At 43.1% G+C, this 22,181-nt stretch overlaps 1 protein-coding gene across 1 annotated transcript; it reads left to right on the top strand.

Annotated features, from left to right (window-relative positions):
• The first annotated feature begins 372 nt into the window (after positions 1-372).
• LOC110738341 (probable inactive purple acid phosphatase 27) lies at positions 373-20,040 on the top strand. Its single transcript, XM_021918710.1, has 14 exons — positions 373-925; positions 1,601-1,645; positions 13,501-13,543; positions 16,673-16,942; positions 17,165-17,273; positions 17,382-17,496; positions 17,596-17,728; positions 17,994-18,181; positions 18,283-18,469; positions 18,599-18,666; positions 18,851-18,944; positions 19,052-19,240; positions 19,395-19,475; positions 19,608-20,040. Exons 1-14 carry the CDS (start codon positions 561-563, stop codon positions 19,662-19,664), a joined length of 1,944 nt encoding a protein of 647 aa, XP_021774402.1. The 5' UTR covers positions 373-560; the 3' UTR covers positions 19,665-20,040.
• The last annotated feature ends 2,141 nt before the right edge of the window (positions 20,041-22,181 follow it).

Below are 22,181 nucleotides of genomic sequence, written 5' to 3'. Positions count from 1 at the left end.
TGATTTTTATTCAGTTTATGATTTCGAATTTGTGAAGTATTCACATGTTAATATACATTGCCAAACTAATTTCAGCCGAATTTAATTTTAATTTATTTTCTAGAAGAAAAATTTATCTCATCAATGTTACACTGAATAATACTAGAGAATATATAAATAATTAAGTATATATATGATGATCAAATATGATCACATTGCCATGGTATCTTTTGAAAATCCAAAGGAATATTTCCCATATATACACTATAAAATCCTTTTTTTTTTTTTTTTTTTTTTTTGAAAGAACACTATAAAATTCAATTGGATCCCCATCAATTATGATTTCTTCATTTATTATTGACTATATAGACATATAAAAATAAATAAAGTGTGAATAAAATATACCAACCAAAAAAAATGGTGTGAACACAAAATCATGTAAAAAGAGTTTCAAGGTTATCACAAGCCACATCATAAAAAGGCAAATCAAACTAAAAATTTACACATCACTACTCTTATAAATACTCATATATTTCATCTTATTACAAATTGCAAATATTTTACAAAAATAAGTGACACACATGAAAAGAACGAGTAAAACCATGTCCCTCCCTACATTTTTCAACCCCAAATTTCTTATAACTTTCATCATCAAAATCTTCATTCTTAGCTCAACATTTTCTACTGCACTTCCAACATCTTTATCTCTTTCAAATGTCCAATTCGAGGCCGAAAATTCGCTTAATAATGAACATGAAATACCCCTTTTTCGAACACTTAATCGACGACATTTGATTGATTGTCTTTCAGCTAATCCTTACCTTCAAATTAGTGTCAATACTACTTCAAGTCTCTCTGATGAGCAATACATCAATGTCACTGTCTCCGGTATATCGCGACCGTCCGATAAGTATTGGGTTGCCGTGATTTCCCCTTCTCATTCTAGGTACGTACATAAGCTCGTTCTTATTTTATGTCATCACGCCATTTTCTTGTTCATGAGGTTAATTTTCTCACAAAAATGTTATGGAGTGAAAAATTTAACCGGGTTTTTCTCTCAAAAAGAAGAAATTTTCAACATTACAACAAACTACTCATAATTTTGTATGCCACATATAATAATTTGATTTTCCTAAAAATAATTACCAAGAGAACGTTATTTAGTTTCAACTCCATATTAGTTATTTACTACTTGTTTAGTAGAGTAATTAATTCCATGTAACATTTTAACTACTCTCTCCGTTCTTTTTTAGCTCTACTTACTGTTTTTTTACTCCGATTTTTTTTTTTTTTTTTGGCATATATCTTTTACTATTTTACTTCTCTAACCCTACTATAATTACACACTTAATTTATTCTCTTTTTTCTTACACAAACAACATTCGATGTAGTAGATATAGACTACAGTGGAGTTGAAATGAAATTATTTAAATGTTAACAAGTAATATTATTGCAAAGCATCAACCAATTATTATACACTTGAGTGTATAGGTACATAATACTTTGTATTTACGAAATTTAGAATGAATTTAAATAGTTGCTACACTACTTGTAAGCTAGTTTTTTTAAAAGAAGATTTTTAATAATTTGTTTTATTAACATTTACGTTGATGTTTTTCAGTGTGAAATACTGCCCTTTGAATTCTTTGTTGTACAAAGAAACCGGGTGTTTCGGATGAAAACAATCGAATCTCGGAAGATCCTTTTATCTTGAGGGAACTTGGTCTCGGTCCGAACGACGCAGGAGCCGAGGGTTTCCTGCACAACAAATACACGTAAACTAGCCTCGGGGGGGACGCCGAGGAAGGCCCCTCCGATGCTTAAGTCAGTATATTAGAGAGAGAAAGCTGTGCAAGAGTTTAGTTGCTTGAGGCTTTATTGTCTTACCAAGAATTGACCAAATTGTTGGCTTTTATACCTTGGCTAATGAAGGAGGCGGATTGGGCCCGGAAGTCAGTTGGGCTGAGCCAAGCTGATTGGGCCGTTGACTGACCTTGACATGGCTTTGAGGATGTTGATTTTTGACTTTAGCATATTTGGAGAGTTGAACCTTTGCCTTGGGCTTTTAATTGGATCATTCAGTGACCAGGCCCAATTGGACTAAATTGGACCCAAACAACTTGCCCCCCAGACCCGATTTGGAAGGATGACGGGTCGGGTTTGATTTAATCAGAAAAGGAGGGAAGTGAATGATTTGTTGATCCAAAAATGTGAATTTGAACCGTAATTAACCCATGATTAATGAGATAACAACAGTTAATGTGGATGATTGCGGAAGTTGGACGGGTAGTGGGCGATTTAACTGCAAGGTCGTGTGTTTAACGGTTACTTAGTGGGGTGCTTGAGAGAAATTGAAACGCAGACTCCTTGAATTCCCATTTCTGGAGATATAAATAGAGGCGCGTCTTCTCTCCCCACTCACTCATCAACACAAACCCAGAATTCTCAAGAACGCTCAAGAGCCCGCATCAAAACTTCGCAAATTCCCCGAGCATTAAGCTTAGAAGCTGAGACTTGTCACTACCAATTCGTAAATCGGCGGCTTTTGCTTCAGATCAAGGTAAATTCCTTTGATTTTATTTCATCTTTCTTCGACTTTGCACTCTTTCCCCTTTTTCGACTTTTTCCTTCGAAATTCGTCAATGGTGAGGGGAGTTAGAGGTGGAGCCCGTGCTCCAAGAAGAGCAAGGCTAATCCCCGATCCCAGGGTCAGGATTGGGACCTGGAATGGACGAAGGACAGAGTCTGACCCTGCTGAAGGGGTTAGGGCGACTCCCATTTCTTCGGCTCCTCCTCAGAGGGCTGAGGGGGTGAGAGCTTCAGGACGGGATGATGAAGTTCCCGCAGTCCTTTGGGATATCCTCCCTGGGTTTTCAGAGTGGGAGAATGCCGAAGTCGCTTCGGCCATGATAAAGAACCGCCCCTACTCATGGTGGGTAGAGAACGCCGGTCAATATCGATTTGCCGAGCAAATTGAGTTGCACTACGGCATTTTTGAAGCTGATGGATATTGGTGCCGAATGCCCTCAGCATCCGATAGAATCCATCGTCCACCCCCGGGGTATGTGGGGGTGTACACGAGACAGCTTCAGTATGGGCTGAGGTTCCCTTTGGACGTTTTCGTCCGAGACTTGCTGATCCATTACAACATTTCCCTGTGCCAGCTGACCCCCACCAGCATCCGAAGGGTAATGACGTACTTATGGGTCTGCAAATTCTTCAGGTACGTGCCGAACCTGCATTGCTTCAAAAGGCTCCATCGGCTAGTGCCAAACATTCAAAGTGGGCACGGATGCCATGGCTCTGGGTGGTATCGGATTGAGTCTCGGCCCCCGTTCCTAACCATGTGGCCGAACGACTCTTCAGACAAGGACTGGAGAGGTCAATGGATTTGGGTTAGGGCACCCACGGAGCCGAGCCACCCTTACGTTTTCAGCGCTCCCCGGTATCTTGCCGAGCCGGATCCTGATATGGGAAGTTTAGGTCCTCCCGAAGATAGCGGGCCAGACCCGAACCTTAATCAGCAGAACATCTTCGGCAAGCTGCCGAACCGGGGAGGCAGCGGCCGAATGCAGCATATCCCGGAGACTTGGCTCCCCGATACGCACTATGTTTTCCAAGAGAATATGCTGGCAGCTGTCGGCCTCAGCCGAAAGTTTAGGGATGGTAATCTTCTTCGGCTGGGGCCGAGGCCTTTTAATTATCTCTTTTCTTCTTTCATTTTGCTTTCTTGTGATGTGCCGAACTAACTGAATTGACTTCTCCCCTTTTCTTTTTCAGAACGGGACGAGACCAACATCGGCATTGATTACGCTCGCCTTGGCGTCAACCGAGAACGAGTCGTAACTGATCGGGCTCCCCCTATCACTGAACCAAGGCGCCGAGAGGTTCACCTAGACTCTTCCCACTTCCAAATTGAGGCTGTTGCTCTGTATCAGAGGCAGAAGCCTTGGTGGAAGAAGAGGGATCCCTTGTTTCAGCTGCTGGAAGAAGAAGCTGAAGCTGCCCGTACAGCCGAAGAGGTTGCACGGGTTATTGAAGCTTGTGAAGGAGGAGAAGGGTCCTCCAGAGCTGCTGAAGCCGAAGCTGCAGCTAGAGCAGCTGAAGAAGACGAGGCTTTGCTGAAGACCTCGGTGAGTTTTTAAACAACTTTTTTCTTTCTTTTTTTTTTTTTTTTTTACTCACACTCTTCTTCCCCCCTGTCTGTTACAGTCTGAAGAGAGTAACAGACACAGAGAAGGCAAAGCTCCTGTTCGTCCCGAAGATCAAATACAAGAGTCTTCAGATTCAGATATGGACGAGCAGCCCCTTCTGAAAAGGCGCCGAAGGATGGCCATCATCGGCCCTCATGATTTTCAGCAGAGGCCGATGACCATCGGCGTCGCAATAAGGGAACCTGAGGAAGGCAATGGATCGCCGAGGGTTCCCCAGCCAACACCCCAATCTCCTCAAAAGACCCCTCCACCACCTCCTGAGATGGAGGTGGATCAGAGAACTCCCGGACCTAAGGGAGGGGTCCAAGAAGAAATCAAGGAGAGTGCTGCTGAGCACGGAAATAAAGATGCCGTGATGTCAAGTGCTGAAGGCTTCACGGCAGATATCGCAAGAGAGGTTGAGGCTTTCGTCCTCACCCCTGAAGGAGAGGAGGTCATAGTACTTGACTCCTCTGAGAAGGACGATGCTGAGACAACCAAAGCTAATCAAGCTCCATCGTCGTCCTTCCCTTCTTTCCAGACTCTGCATTCTGGAGAAATGGGTTTCTCGGCCCCCCGAATTCCAATCCCAGATCACATCTGGGACCTCATATGGGGTCAAAACCGAGAAGGAGCTGCAGCCTACTTCGGCAATTTTGCTGGCATGTCCGAAGTAGACAGGGCAAGGATCTGGTCGCTGAAGGCCACTGCTGGGATGGGCGAATCCAGTAGATCAGTTCCTGACCCAGCCAGGTCTAACCAACTGCTGATGATGCAGGTAATTTTCCTTGCCTTGATTTCTTTCTGAACTCAACCTTTCAGCTATTATTTTTTACTTTTTTAACTTGTGCCCCTGTTTTCAGTTCGTGCACAATCAGACTCTCACTGTAGAGCTGATAGATTCCCTACAAGATAGGGTGGACGCTGCCGAGCACGATCAAAGGGTAGCCGAGGAAGAGCTAAAGCTTGCTAAGCTGAAGCAGGCAGCAGCTGAAGAGAAGCAGCAGGAGGTTGAGGAGTACGGTAAAAAAGCTGCCGAAGCTCTGAAAACCTTCTGTGATGCTATGGAGATGGAGGTTTTTCCCCCACTGATGGAAGGGGAAAAATTCCTCCAAGAGCACCTGGGGGTGGACATCTCCAAGTTCAAGGCTGCTATCGAGAGCCGAATCCAAGGAGCTGCTGCACAGGCTGAGGTGCAGCATCAGCTAGAATCTCTTGAAGCCAGCAGAATGGCTGCTGAAGAGATGCTCCAAGCTAGGGATGTCCAACTCTCAAGGGCTGCTGCTGCTGCTGAAGCTCAAAGAGCTAAGCTACAAGAGGCTGAGGATCAGCTCACTGCCAAGAAGGAAGAAATGGTCCAAGTTCAGGCCGAGGCTTCCCAGGTTCAGCAAGAGTTTACCGAGCTGAAAGGCTCCTCCTCCAAGCTCGTCGATGAGCTGAAGAGATCCGAGGAAGACTTGGAGGAGACGAAGAAGAAGTTGGCCGATGCTGAGGCTCTACTCAAAGTCCGTATCTATACCCAAGAAGAGTATGAAATGGGTTTTAGAAACGGGTTCAGAGTGTGCCGAAGGGTCTGCCTTCATGCTGAGCCGAAGCTGGACTGGTCCAAATGTGCTGAATGGGTCCAAGATCCCGAAGACCCTCACATGAAGTATGCCACTCCAATCGAAGCTGAAATCCTTAAGGCTGAGGAAGCCGAGGAAGAAGCTGAGAGGATGGAGTTGGAGGCTGAGCAGAGGGAAAGGGAGGCTCGGCAGAGTGCAAAGCCTGCTTCTTCTGCTGCTGGAGCTGAGACCACCATTGGGCCCAATGAAGCTGATCAGTCTGATCCTCAGGCTGAAGCATAGGAACTCGGGCAGTCGTCTTCAGAATCTTGCGGTTCATCATGCGCTCAACTTTAGACTTGCCGCTTTCTGAATTTTTGCCTTTTGTTTTTTTTGCTTCAGCTTGCCTTATCGTACAACAGCTTATTATATTTTTATTTTGCCTGTACGTATTTCGGCAGCTGTTACTTTCCGCTTGTGGGCGGCTGCCGACTATTTTTGTAATTCAACATTTTTATTTCAAAGAAGTTCACTTTCTCAGCTTTCTTGTGTATTTTTTTTTCTCTTCGCTTTACCAGTCTTCGCACTTTACTGCTTTCTTTGAATGATCTTTCAAATATTTGCTAAGTGCAGAACTTCGGCTAGCGAGAATCATTTCTGCTGAGACTTCTTTTTGCCGTTTGTACTCGGATGTTTTCAACTTGTGAAAAAAAAACTGACATAAGTATCAAACTTCGGCTGAGCTGAAGGGTATTAGATCAGTTGTGCCATTTCTCTATTTCCCTCTGCCCCCCCAGAAATCTGAAGATGAGGTCTTCTGAATTCTGGAATGGCTGATAATTTTTCTCGGCTAAGCCGAGGATCTTTGAACACTTTGCTTTATTTTCTACATCTGTTTTTAAAGTACTGATTTCCCACCTGAGAGTTTTCACTCTAGAGATGGTACTCTTGTGACACTTTCTTCAATTCATCCAAGGGAACAACTATCCGAAACACCATGCCGGGGCAGCAGTTTATCTGAAGTACGAGGCATCATCATGCAATACTTCAGAGTTGCAACTACCACCCGGAACTGATTCATCCGAAGTACAAGGCATCACTATGCAATACTTCGGGGCTTTATCAGTTCCTATTTTTTAGGCTATGTTTCGGATAAGTCTATGGCCTTTTTGCCCAAAGGAACAGATTCTCCGAAGTACAAGGCATCACTATGCAATACTTCGGGCTTGTATCCTTTTTTGGCAGGTTTTACGGCTTGCCGAGGTACAAGGCATCATTATGCAATACCCCGGACAGCGCCGAATGAAACCTTGAATTTTTGAAAAACCGTAGAAAGCATAAAGACTTAAAGAATACACGCAATCTGAATGAATACTGGCTCGATGGCCTTTTTACAAACAAAATCAGTGTACTTACATGGATTGTACTATCCGAAGGATTTACACATAGTATTTTTTGAGCACATCGGCATTCCAATGGTTTTTCAGCTCGGTGCCATCCATTTGTTTGAGTCTGAAGGTACCGGGCTGAAGCTCTTGATAAATTTCATAAGGTCCCTCCCAAGATGCTGAGAGTTTGCCATGAATGCGACTTTTTTGAACAGCTGCAGCATTCCTCAAAACTAAATCCCCAACTCTGAGAGGTCGTTGATAGACTCTTCGGTTGTAGGACTTGCTCATTCTGAGCTTGTGTGCAGCCATCCTTTCTCGGGCTAGATCTCTAATCTCGTCAAGGAAGTCGAGGGACTCTTTCATGAGCTGCTCATTTTCCTCGGCTGAGAAGAGATTCACTCGTAGGCTTTCTGAGCCCACTTCCACTGGAAGCACTGCTTCGGATCCATACACCAGCTGAAAAGGTGAATGCCCCGTTGCCTCCTTCTCGGTTGTCCGGAGTGACCAGAGGGTTCCCGGAAGTTCCTCTACCCACTTGGACTTTTGATCCTCTACTCTTTTTCTGAGAGCGTTAAGGATCTGTTTATTTGCGGCTTCGGCTTGGCCATTACTCTGAGGGTGGCAAACCGCGGAGTAAGCCAATTTTATCCCGAATTGATCAGTGTATCGGCGCAAGGGCAGGTTGTCAAACTGTCTGCCGTGGTCGAACACAAAAACTTTTGGGATGCCGAACCGAGTTATTATGTTCTGCCAGATGAACTGTCTGACAGTTTGCTCAGATATGCTTGAAGCAGCTTCCGCTTCAATCCATTTGCTGAAATAGTCGATTCCGACTATCAGCCACTTTCTTTTGTATGGGGCCTCGGGAAAGGGTCCCAGAATATCCAACCCCCATTGTGCAAATGGAAGAGGATTAAGAATTGGCTGGAGATCTTGGCATGGCCGATGGATCACCGGTGCAAATTTTTGGCATTTCTCGCATTTTCTGACCATGTTCTTTGCATCCGAGATCATTGTAGGCCAAAAATACCCTGCCCTGAGAGCTTTGTGGGCTAAGGTTCTCCCTCCTATGTGGTTTCCGCAGATGCCGAGGTGAATCTCTCGGAGAATATAGTCGGCATCCGTTGGACCCACGCATTTCAATAATGGAGCGGAGAAGGATTTTCTGAGGAGTTGGCCGCCGAAGACGAGGAATCGTGAACTGATCCGCTTTATCTTGGAGGCCGAATTCCTATCCTCGGGGAGCTCGTCCCTGAGTTTATAAGCCAGGATGTCATCCATCCAGCTCGGCTCGAGTGCAGCGCAGCAGATTGATATTGCTTCGGCTACACTCTTTTCTCGGCGCACCTCCACATAGACAGAACGGCTTAACTCAGTCAGAGTTGAGCTTGCAAGTTTGGAGAGTGCGTCCGCTTGAGCATTTTGACCCCTTGGGATCAGCTCTACTTCGAAAGATCTCAGCTTCGCAATTGTCGATTTGATCCTTGTGAGGTAAGCTGCCATTGAAGGCTCTTTAGCCTCATACTCCCCCCGGATCTGATTGGCGACCAGCTGAGAATCTGTCTTGAGGTAGACATGCTCGGCTTCCAACGATATGCACAGGTCTAAGCCAGCAATGGCTGCTTCATATTCGGCCTCGTTGTTAGAGGCTTTGAATGAAAATTTTAGTGCATACTCGAAGGTTTTACCTTCGGGAGAGGTGATGACGACCCCTGCCCCCGAACCGTTCACGGTGGAGGACCCATCCGTGAAGACGGTCCAGATTTTCCTCCTTGCATCCAGAGTCTCCTGATAGGAGCACTCGGCCAAGAAGTCTGCCAAGGCTTGCGCCTTGATGGCTGTTCTCGGCTGATAACCGATACTGAACTCGGTGAGCTCGAAAGCCCACTTTGCTAGTCTACCGGATTTTTCAACCTTGCCGAGGACTTTCTCTAACGGCTGATCAGTTAGAACCGCTATTTGATGAGAATCAAAATAGGGTCGCAACTTCCGAGCAGCCACCACCACTGCATAAGCCACTTTTTCTAACAATGGGTAGCGCGTCTCGGCATCCGTCAGGGTGTGGCTGACGAAATAGATCGGCTGTTGAACTTTTTCTTCTTCCCTTAGCAGCACCGCGCTTACCGTGGCTGGACTGACCGCCACGTATAAGTATAGGATGTCTCCTACGACTGGCCTTGCCAGTGTTGGGAGTTGAGCCAGGTGTTCACGGAGCTGCTGAAAGGCTGACTTTTGTTCGTCTCCCCATTCAATGCCTTTTGAATTTTGGAGCTTCAGCGCCTTGAAGAAAGGGAGCCCTTTGTCTGAGGCTCGTGAGATGAACCTGGACAAGGCAGCCATTCTCCCGGCTAGACGCTGAATATCCCTTTTTGTCTTCGGCTCGGGGAGGTCTAAAGCAGCTTGTACTTTGGCGGGGTTTGCATCAATCCCCCTCTTGCTGACCATGAAGCCGAGGAACTTGCCTGACTTCACGCCGAAGACACATTTCTTCGGATTCAGCTTCATTTTGTATTTTCTGAGGGTGGCGAAGGTTTCGGCTAGGTCCGTGACATGATCTTTTTCTTTTATGCTTTTGACGATTGAGTCGTCAACATAAACCTCCATGTTTCGGCCTTTTTGCTCGGCGAAAACCTGATCAACCAACCTCTGATATGTTGCCCCCGCATTTTTCAATCCGAAGGGCATCATTCTGTAATTGTACAACCCGGAACTTGTTATGAACGCTGTTTTAGCTCGGTCCTCGGGGTGCATGAAGATCTGATGGTATCCCGAGAATGCGTCCATGAAACTGAGCAGAGCATGCCCGCTTGTCGAGTCGACCAGTTGGTCGATCCTCGGCAGCGGATAGGAGTCCTTGGGACATGCCCTATTCAGGTCCGTGAAGTCAACGCACATCCTCCAGTTACCATTTGCCTTCTGAACCATTACAACATTGGCCAGCCACTCCGGATACTGACAGGGTTCAATGAACCCAGCATCTAGGAGCTTATCGACCTCAGCTGCGATGTTCTGGTTCTTTTCGGCGGAGTAGTTCCGCTTTTTCTGCTTAATGGGTCGACTGGAGGGGTCGACATTAAGCCTATGGGAGACGAAGTCCGGATCAATCCCGGGCATTTCTGCGGCTGAGAAGGCGAACACGTCTCCACTGGCCCGTAGGAGTTGGACGAGTGCCGCACGGGTGTTTGGCTCCAGTGACGACCCGATGCTAACACATCTGTTCGGATCTCCTACGGTCAGTTCTATTGACTCGGTCAGGTCATCCGTCTCCATGCTCTTAGAGTTGGATTCCTCGAATTCCGGCCTGCTATCAATATTAGCAGACTTTCCTGACCGCGGCTGGCCATCAGAGTCGTTCGGCTCTGAGGCGGAGTCAGCCTTTTGGCCCCCATCAGATTTCTCGTTGCCTGGGGCTTCATTAGCCGAAACGTCTGAGCCTCTCGGCTTTTTGGCGTTTCGGTCCCGGTGCTTTTCCTCCCCATCGCCACGGTCGCCTCGGCGAGACGTGGATGGCTTGAGGTGATTGCATCGGCGGGCTTCTTTTTGACTGCCCTTTATTTTCTCGGAGCGTCCCTCGTCTGAAACGTATATCATGATTTGATGATACGTGGAGACGACTCCTTGAATGCCGTGAATGAGGGGTCTCCCCATGATCACGTTGTATGCAGATGGAGCATCTACGACCAAAAATTCGGCCATGATATTCCTAGCTGCTCGGCCTTCGCCGATGGTGACAGGAAGTGTAATCTTCCCGTCAGGATACGAGGAAGAGCCGTTGAATCCAGACACCGGGTAGGGTGCGGGGGCCAGGTGCTCGGCTCCCGTCCTCAGCTGGTCGAACGCTCCTCGGAAGAGGATGTTCGCCCCGCTACCGCCGTCGACGAGGGTCCGCCAGACGTTGCGGTTGGCGATGCCCAGAATGATTACTAGTGGGTCATCGTGGGGGTATACCACCCCCTCACAGTCTTCGGCTGTGAACAGGATGTTCGGCGCCGGTGACTGGGACTGCCGAAGCTCAGCCTGATGAATCTGATGGGTTAGACCCCTCAGTTGGCGTTTGGCTGTGCCTCGCGAGATTCCCCCGGAAATAACCAGGATGTCGAGGGACTCCTTGCCCTGAGGTCCCTTATCCTTCTTCCGAGCGAAGTTGAGGTCCTGCCGAGAATCTTTTTCAGCTTTTTTCTCCTCGCGCCTGTCCGCGAGGTATCGGCTCAGGTACCCCTTGCGGACCAGATCCTCAATCTGGTCCTTCAGCTGGACGCAGTCCTCGGTGCGATGTCCGGGTGAGTCATGGAACTCGCACCACTGGTCCTTTCCCCTCGTCTGATGCCAGGGAGGCAACGGACGAGGTTTTTTGAATCTCCCCTCGTCCTTCGTCGTGCTGAAAATCTTAGCACGGGGAAGGGAGAGTGGAGTGTATGAATCGTACCTTCCCGTGTAGGGAAAGTGTCTTTCCTTCTTCGGCTCGGCAGCAGAGGACGGTTCTGAGGCCTTAGCCTTCCCTTTCCTCTGCGCCGAGACTTCGGGCTGCTGCCCTTTCGGCTTCTCAATTCTCGGACGAGACTGAGACCTGGATCTGTTCCACTCCTCGGCTCGGATGAACCTATCCGATGCTTCCAAGGCTTCCTCCAGGGTCTGCGGGGGATGCATGACCATGAAGTCCAGGAACTTTCCAGCTTGGAGGCCGTTCCGTAGCGCGAACACGGCCAGGCCTTGATCCAGGCTTGTGATTCCGGATGACTCGTTGCTGAAGCGAGTCAGATAGTCGCGGAGGCTCTCGTCCTCCGCCTGCTGCAGACTCATTAGCTCTGCAGTGGTCTTCTCTCGGCGGTTGGCCGTAGAGAATTTGCTCTTGAACTTGTTGGAGAGGTCGTTCCAACCGGTTATGGAGCCTTCCTTGAGCCCTTTGGTGATCCAGGATTGGGCAACACCTTTGAGGGTCGTAGGAAAGTATTTACACCAGGTAGCCTCAGACCTCGGGTTCAGATACATGTGCCCCTCGTAAGAGGCAATGTGATCCTTAGGATCTGAGGTACCATCGTAAGTAATATGTGCCGGGATTTTGACCGTTGGCACATGCTCTTCCAGAATCCACTTCTGGAAGGGCGAGTTCGATGGAACCATGACCGCCTTCCCCTTGTACCCAGCCTCAGGGACCTCGCTCCCTCCTCTCTCAGAGGTGGAAGTGGTTTTCGTCCCCGGCTGAGACAAGGTTGGGTGGGGTCCGGTATCCTCTGGGAAGGTGAGGCGGCTATGCACACTCACCTCCCTCGAACCCAAGCGTTCGTGAACGCTTCGGCGGGCGAATTCCGGGTCCTTGGAGGGCCCCATAGAATTCTGAGCTTCAGAGTGGTCAGAGGGTTGAGGGTTCCTCCTCCTCTCCTTACTGGAGTTTCGGGTGTCCCCTCGCCACCTCTGGCCGAGCTGTCTATGTGGTGGAACTTGTCCACCATCATCCTGACCGATCCTCCTTTTCAGGTTTCTCGGCTGGTGATCATCAGGCATCTGGATTGGAGCCCCTTGAGCTTTAAGGAACTCCATGCAGATGGCCACTGCTCTGGCCACTTCCTCGGTGGAGGGTCCGGAGGGAGGAGTCTCCTGCGGATGTGACCTGGATTGCACGCTATGGCGCGGCGGGGAGTTCCTCGCACCTGAGCCACTCGGTCTCGGGGATGGCCCCGGCTGCCGAGTGTGGTGCGAGGTGTTCTCCTCCTGGAGGCTAGGACCTCTTGAGGCTTCCCTTTCCGGAGAAATGGGGGCCTCCGATTCGGAAGAGGCTTGCTCCGGGGAGGGATAAACCGGCTGGCGTTCCCTCACCGTAATCCGGCCTCCTCCCTTCTTAGCCTTCTTGGAACTCTTTCCACTCTTAGTCATGGCGACTGCCGGAGTGTTTGATGACTGACGCGAAATTTAGTAGCGTTCCCCACAGACGGCGCCAAATTGTTTCGGATGAAAACAATCGAATCTCGGAAGATCCTTTTATCTTGAGGGAACTTGGTCTCGGTCCGAACGACGCAGGAGCCGAGGGTTTCCTGCACAACAAATACACGTAAACTAGCCTCGGGGGGGACGCCGAGGAAGGCCCCTCCGATGCTTAAGTCAGTATATTAGAGAGAGAAAGCTGTGCAAGAGTTTAGTTGCTTGAGGCTTTATTGTCTTACCAAGAATTGACCAAATTGTTGGCTTTTATACCTTGGCTAATGAAGGAGGCGGATTGGGCCCGGAAGTCAGTTGGGCTGAGCCAAGCTGATTGGGCCGTTGACTGACCTTGACATGGCTTTGAGGATGTTGATTTTTGACTTTAGCATATTTGGAGAGTTGAACCTTTGCCTTGGGCTTTTAATTGGATCATTCAGTGACCAGGCCCAATTGGACTAAATTGGACCCAAACACCGGGGATTTGAGTAATCTTCCTCTTCTTTGCCATTATCCTGTCAAGGTATCATTTATTTACTTATTTATTTATCTATTTATTTACATATTTTCATGTTAATAATATTTGTTAGAAGTGTTTAATATCAAGGTTGCATTCATATTGACAATTTTTTGTTGTCTATTATTCTCTGAATTATTAGAGGATATGATGCAATGTTGAAAGTTGTGGTAACCATCTTATAGATGATTAATGCATTATTTATGGATCGAACATTATTGGATAGTATATTAGTATAGAATAAAGTAATTTATGCGAATATAAATAAAATAAAGCATAACGGTTCAATGTCAAATCATTTGAGTAACGGAATTTAGAAGTTAAGATGATAATATGATATCATGTATGTCATGGAAAATGCCTAAACTTTATTGAAAAGGAGAGAAAGAAATAAGTTAAGTCGTTGTTTTTTTTTTAAATAAAAATAAAATAAATAAATAAAATTAAGTTGTTTATATCCACATACATCTAAATGGGAGGCCCCCTAAAATGGTACTTGATTTACTTCTTAACTAAAGATTAGGAAAGGATTGCCTAAACTTTTAGTTATTGCTTACCTTAATTGGTTACCATTGATCAATAATTAATAAGGTATAATTTAGTTTAGTGGATCAAATTTCTTAAGTTAAGGTTATCCTGTCATCATGGGTTCACACGTAACATTTTGGTAGTAATAATTAAAAAAATAATAGCTTAGACTAGTTAACACGTTAGATTTTAGTATTACGTATATACATTATAAAAGACTTAAATAAATTATATTCTATATAATAATTTTAACTATTTGTTAACGATCTCAGCATATTTTTCTTGATAAAAACTTATTTTATTTAGTATTCTGTACCCTTTTTTTTTTTTTTGTTTAAAGAGCCACAAGGGCAGGGGTGATGAGATCCGATCTTAGGATCTCTTGAAATCGGGAGAGAAGCTCTAACCACTTGATCTACTCCTCAATCTCATTATGTATCTTTTTATTGATTAGATACTTTTTTTACTAATATTAATTTATTGTTTTGATCCATAATTACTTTTTATTTTACATGTTGATTTAAGCTAATATTACTAACCAAAATGAATTTTTCATTTTCATCAAAAAAAAAAAAGAATTTTTCATGATCACATTTCTTTATATAACAGTAAAGTATTTCAATTTTTATAGTTGGAAAGAACACGCTCTTTGCTAACTCAGGTGACCCTATATTGATTGATCATCATAAGGTAATGGAGAATTAAATGTTCATAATAATGGAAGCCATTGACAAAGTTGTACCAACAACTAATTGGAATGCCATATGGCCTTAAAAAGAGAAAACGTAGTTCTTTTAAAAATTCCAAGCGATAAAGAAACATTTTGTTTGATTCCAGAAAATAGAAGACGTTAAAATGTTGTACCTCTTTCGTTTACATTATTTTGACACTTTATATTGGCACACCCTAAGAAGAATATTAGACTTGGTAAACAAATAAATTAACCGAAATAATTTTACAACTAGTAAAAAGAAAGTGTTGTATATTGTTACGGTTTAAATTTTATCGTTTAATTCATCTATTAACCTTTTCTAATCACTTCCTCATATATAATACAAAGCGTTTTTTAAAAATAAAATATAATTCAAAGTATCGTACTAAGAAAAAGTGTATTGCAAGTAAAATAAAAAATAAAATAAATAAAAGTATATTGAATTAATAAAATTGGCAATTTATAAATCCACTAGTTTATGTTCACACATTTTTTATTGGTCGACATTATAAGTATCGTGTCTTGAATTGGTAGTACTAGAACTATCTTGATCCAGTTGAATGTGGATCACCTTTTTCCAACTACAAACATTGCCATCAAATGTCACATGATTCAAAATGTTTCGATAAAAACATACGAAGTATCAAAATTTTACATAAACATCTTATGTGAATGCTTTTCATCCATACTTCTTCAATAAAAACCAACCACTTACGAATTATAATCAATATCCTGCTATCAACTAATGGACCAACAACACAGAGAGAAATCAAGCAAATAGTGTATGATAGGCAATTAGCAACTTAGAAAATTTTATAATTGTTCACAACCAATTTTCTGTATGGCTGACCACACCGTGTGATAGGTGTTATTTATTCAGGGGTTACTTATATGGGTTACTTATTCAGGGGTTACTTGTATGGGTTACTTATTCAGGGAATAATTGTAGGGGTTACTAACTCCATTGATTAACGCGTTTTGTGTGAGAATAACCCCTGACCGACCGAGTAACCCCTATACCCCTGACCAAATGAGTAACTCCAAAATAAGTAACCCCTAACCAAACGAGTAAACTCTACAAATAACCCCTGTCACACTGTATGGCCAGCCACATATAAAAAATTGTGAATTGTTAAAGTCAACGGTCTCAAAGTGAACGTGGCTCATGTACTGGCTATTGCAGCAAGAAAGGGTCAGTGAGCTCTTTTGTTTTCTTGATTGTCCCCAAAAAAAAAAGTAATGGACCAACACATACATTGATTTGAAGAGAAACTTCTAATTCGATTTTTTATGAACTTATTTGTAGCCTATGATACAAATCCAGTAAAATATTAACTCCATCTGTTCTCTAAAGATTGCTCAATTCCCCTCATTTCCCTGTACTTAGACTAGTTTGAATGGGTCAATAATTTTGTCTTCATGCATGTGGGGTAAAGTACAAAGTAAAAATATGGGGTTAATTAAAAATAGAACGTGATTAAAATGACTTAATTGTCCTTAATAAATTGAGGTAAGGATAGTATTAGTCAGGGTACACTTGTAAAGTTCTTATTTATTTCTGTTGTATTCTCAACAAATTCAAACAAAGGAATGACTATATTTTTATGTCCAAACAAATAACCCTCGTACTCATCCCACATTCTAATCCTTAAACTCTAATTCTCACATACCAAATGGCCGCTTATTTTCAAAAAATTCACATAACACCCCCTCACGTTCCCCGGCTACCCAAAAGTCTGTTATGAATAAAAAAAAGGCTTGTAACCAATATGAACTTAGCAATTAGCATATATGACTTCTTTTTGCGAGAAAGGATCCATCGAAACTGATTTCAATTTGATAACATTGTTTCTTAATAACACTTACCTAACTTAATTCTATGCTCAAAATTATAGGCTGCATTTCTGAAAAATGATCCAGATTTCTTAACCTGCAAAAAGAGTGAATGCAAGAAACAAGGAGCTGATGGGAGCTGCAGTATCAAAACTTGCACCGCTTCAATTATATTTCATGTCATCAACATACGAACAGACATCGAATTTGTGCTCTTTGACAACGGCTTTGATGCACCTTGCATCTTAAAGAGAACTACTCCTCTTCCATTCGCTAATCCTAATAAGCCACTCTATGGACATATTTCAAGCGTTAACTCAGCAGCTACCTCGGTACGACACATACAACTAAGCTCAATAATTTGACAAATTGAACATTCTGTACTCGATATGTTAGGCCTTCCTCTGTCTAATCTCAGAGCTTACCAATGTTAACCTTGAGTTGGGACTGAGGGAGTACCAAATTTACAAAAAAATATTTGGAAGTTTTCTTTGTCGTCATGGATTAGTAAGTTTAGATTATGAACTTCGTAATAATTAAAGCAACAACTGCAGATTAGAGTAACATGGGTGAGTGGAAGTATCGAACCCCAACAAGTTCAATATGGTAATGGCAAATCAGTAACATCAGATGTTTCAACATTTACACAAGATGATATGTGTGGTAATAACCCCTTGCCATTTGCTAATATTTGAGCAAATTTCGTTATCTTTTCCTGTAAATTTTACATGTTTTTATAATCTTGGATGTCGAAATAATACAACTATATAGGTGGCATTGTCAAGAGTCCTGCAGAGGATTTTGGATGGCATGATCCAGGTTACATACATACAGCTGTTATAACAGGTCTTCAGGCTTCTGCAAAATTTTCCTACAAATATGGAAGGTTTTTCTTCATTCCTGTTTGACATACCAGTAGTCATATTCTCCCTTGGTTCTTGAAGTCTTGAAATCTGTTCTCAACAAATTTGTTTCTGCCGCGCAGTGGTGCAGTTGGATGGAGTGATGAGATCCAGTTTAGAACGCCACCTGCAGGAGGATCTGATGAACTGACCTTTTTAGCTTTTGGTGATATGGGAAAGGCGCCTCGAGATTCTACAGTAGAGCATTATATTCAGGTAAGAACCATAGCATTTTTCTCCTTTTTCAGGCTTGTAGGCCAGAATTAGTCCTAATGTTCTTAAGACCGCAACCTTGGATAGAATGATGCTATTCTTGACAAACATTTTGACAGTGTGGGTTAGACTGTAATTAATAAGTCTGCGATTCTGACCATAAATTGCATCATCAACATCACTAAATTGAAATAGCTTCCTTGAGTGCAGTCATATATATAGACATATGTCAATATCCATCCATCTTATCTTAGTTTTATGGCATTAGCCAGGATCAATCTCAGTGGTGGATGCAATGGCAGAGGAAGTTGCTACAGGCAAAGTGGACTCCATCTTTCACATAGGTGACATCAGTTATGCCACAGGTTTCTTAGTCGAGTGGGACTACTTTCTTCACCTCATCACACCTTTGGCATCTCGAGTATCTTACATGACAGCAATTGGGAACCATGAAAGGTTCATTATATCTTCTTATCTGATCTGAAAATCCAAACAAACGCGCACTTTTTTCTTTTATTAATGCTTTTTCTTGTTCATTTGTCTTGCCAAAACAATAGGGACTATGCTGATTCAGGATCAGTGTACCCAACACCAGACTCGGGTGGAGAATGTGGCGTTCCTTACGAGAGTTACTTCCAAATGCCTACCTCGTTAAAAGATAAGCCTTGGTATTCCATTGAACAAGGCCCTGTTCACTTCACTGTCATCTCAACCGAGCATAAGTGGACTCCAGGTTCTGAACAGGTATGATTCGATCATTAATCCTCATTTATTCCAACAAAAAACTTATGTTTTTTTTTCTTTTCTGCATCATTTTCAGTTTTTTCTTTTTTTTTTTTTCTTTGCTCGTAAATCACCCTTCTTCTTTTGCAGTACAATTGGATGAAATCAGATTTGGCTTCAGTTAACAGAACTAGAACTCCTTGGCTAATATTTAATGGGTTAGTTCAATTTCTTTCATCACTATTCGTCGCCGTGTAGTGGTTTAATTAGTCCTTTGGTGTAACTATACATATCAATGGTCAAAGAGTAGTCTCGGGAAACAAATTCAGGAACAGAGGGAGTATTAGAGTTAAAACCTTAATGAAAGCCAATCTTGACACAAAAGTTATGGTTTCATTTCAGGCACAGGCCAATGTACACTTCTGCAAAATCGGCTCTAGTTAGTGTTGATCCGTTATTTGTTACTTTTGTTGAGCCATTACTACTCCAAAACAAGGTAATTTTCTCCTCAAATGAATTTACATATATTTGCACTAGTAGTTGGAATTTTTGGTTTCATACAAACTTTGACAATTGTGTATTTTTGTATATGAATTGTGTTAGGTTGATTTGGTGTTATTCGGGCACGTTCACAACTACGAGAGGACTTGTGCATTGTATAAAGGCAAATGCAAAGCCAAACCTGTGAAAGATGCGAATGGAGTAGACACTTTTAATAACTCAAACTATGCTGCTCCTGTTCAAGCTGTTATTGGGATGGCAGGGTTCACTTTGGATGAATTCTCACCTATAGTAAGGCCTTGTTTACTATTTCATAGTATAAGATCTTACATGTTATTTGATTAATTTCATAATTCATACAACAATATGTTTTAGTAAATTCTAAAAATTTATCTTCATTAAATTTAAAATTGTAGAAATGTTAACACTAACTATTTTGTCACAGGCAAAAGATTGGAGTTTAAAGAGGATTAGTAAGTTCGGATATTCAAGAATACATGCAAAAAGGGAAGAATTGAAATTCGAGGTTTGTTTTTGCAAAATTACTCATAATGAATCCATTAAAAGAAAAAAGAAAAATGATCCACTCTTTTTATATATTATTGGTAGTATTTCTTATGCGACTATTTTCAAATGTAATTCTTGTTTTACCTTGCAGTTTGTGAACTCAAATACAAGGCAAGTCGAGGATTCATTTCGGATCATAAAGAAGTAAACTTAATCAAGGAAGGGCAGTGTTTGCATGCACTTGTTTCATTTCAAACCAACCCATACAATTGAACTAGATCAAAGCTAATCAAGGAAAGAGGGTGTGTCCCCATGCATCGTGTTTCATTTCAAGTCCTGAAGAAGAAGAGTTGATCAAGGATAGTTTTTTTTTATCAAACTAGCTTGTTTCGTATAGAATCATATATAGTGTCTGAAATTACAACACATACAATAGTACATTCTTGTGATTCATTCAAAGATTAAATTTGGCACTTTGTATGAAATGAAATATTGAAATGTGTACATGATCATAAGAAAATGATAGGAAAAGGACGGTTGGAATTATAGAAATTTATGTGAATTTTTATATTTGGTGTTCGAAAGCTTTCATGTTTATATTGGGTGTTACTCAGGTGATACTGTTTGTATATAGTTTTTCATTATAAGATACAAAATTATGCAGCTAAAATTTTCTCTGCCAATTGTTTAGGGCTTTGTGTCATAATTTAGGCAAATATGGACTTGATATTATAGATTGAGAGAAAAACATTTTAAATTTTCCCTTCCTAAATACAAATAGTTTTATGATGCATTCGAAACACACATTGACACAATAATGATAGTCACCGTGAAGAAATCTAAGGGGGGGAAAAATAAGAGCAAATTTCAAATGACCATCAATTAATAAATAACCAAAAATGAAATTAAAAAAATAATCCCTTGTTTGGAATCTTTGGATAGAGAAAATTAGAGAAAGGGAGAGAGGAGAAAAAAATGAATTCATCCTCCTTGTTGGGATATCATTTATAGTAGGGAAGGGAAAGGAAATGAAAGGATTCATTTTCCCTCCCTGTTTAATTAACTATTGGAAAGATTTGAAGGAAAATCTAACCTTGATTTCCATGAGAGAAGGTAAGATTACATTTTCCTTGAAAAGAGAGAAAGAGGAGAAAAGAAGTTTGGGTGGTTGAGCACCCTGATCAGCCGTCCAAAAAGAAGAAGAAAGAATTTAAACCGTTCGTCCTTAAGTACGAGTTTAACAAAGACTGTTGCACCATCCTCATGGAAATCAAAGACCGGGTGGTGCTTGAGAAGCCCGCGATGATGAAAGGTTCGTCCAAAAACCGGAACAAGGACAAGTACTGTCACTTTCATGAGGACATTGGTCATGATACCTGATACCAACGACTGCTACAGCCTCAAGCGGTTGCTGGATAGATTGGCTGATAAGGGTGTGCTGAAGTCTTACATCCTCAAGTCCAAGGTGACCTTGAAGACCGACCTCAGGCAGCCGTCAAAAAAGTCAGCAAAGGCTGATAGTGGTTCAGACACTGATGTGGACATGATCTGCACTATTGCATGCGGCTTTGCCTGTGAGGGCCCAACTATCAAAGGCACCAAGGACCATGTCAGACAGATCGATATCAGCTCGATCGATGAAGGCCAAACGTCTGCCGATACCTTTCCTAATAAGGGCGTCATCTCTGAAAAGGACCGGGGCAAAGTTCGTCGGCCGCAAGACGACCCCATTGTCATTAAATTTAAAAGGTTGGTCGAATTCTTATTGATACTGGTAGTTCGTCTAACATTATCAGCTGGCATTGTCTATCCAAGCTAAAGTACAAGCTAGGCAGCATGCACAAGGTCACTCACCCCTTGGTTGGTTTTGGGGGTGGAGTTGTACACCCACTTGGCCGGATTGATCTACCCATCTGGTTGGGGGAGAGGGGGCAAGGGCGCACTATGGTTGTCCGGTTCTTGGTCGTAAAAGAGCTGAACGCCTACAACCTCATAATTGATCGCCCGACTCTGAACGAATTCAAGGACGTCATTATCTCATCTCTCATGCTGCTGAAATTTGAGAAATATGATGGTTCTGTTGGCTCCTTGAATGGAGATTAGAAGACGGCTCAGGTTTGCTATCTCTCAGACGTCAAGCCTACAGCAGTCGGCCGGGACGTTGAGCCAATAGACCTTGATGATGTCAAGAAACCAGAGTCTGCCCCACCAGCAGGCGGCAAGAAGAAAAAGGCCGACCAGCTGGTCACTATCAAGAAAGAGAAAAAATAACAATCACTGACCGGGGAACAGTCAGATGAACTCCGTCCCAAGTCGGCTAGTGAGCACATTGACATCTCTCTTGAAGACACGCGTCTAGAATGAAACGTTAAGGTGGGGGCGATTGTCTTTGCGAAATTGGGGGCAGACTTGCATAACCTCTTGAAGAAACTCAAAGATATATTTGCCTTTGAAGTGGAAGAGATGTCTGGCATAAGCCCGGATCTTACTGTCCACAAACTCGTCGTGGATCCAAAGAAGAAGCCTGTTAGGCAAGAAAAGAAATTATGGTGAGGAAAGATCTCAGGCGACAGCTGCCGAGGTTAAGAAGTTGCTAGACGCTAGGTTCATTCGGCAATGTCACTTCCCATATTAGGTTGCGAATGTTGTTCTTGTAAAGAAGCCGAATGGAACCTAGCGCATGTGTGTTGATTATACTTATCTGAACAAGGCATGTTCGAAGGAC

This window comes from Chenopodium quinoa, unplaced genomic scaffold, assembly GCF_001683475.1.
Source record: "Chenopodium quinoa cultivar QQ74 unplaced genomic scaffold, ASM168347v1, whole genome shotgun sequence".
NCBI classification, from domain to species: domain Eukaryota; kingdom Viridiplantae; phylum Streptophyta; class Magnoliopsida; order Caryophyllales; family Amaranthaceae; genus Chenopodium; species Chenopodium quinoa.
This window is presented reverse-complemented; position numbering and strand designations above follow the sequence as displayed.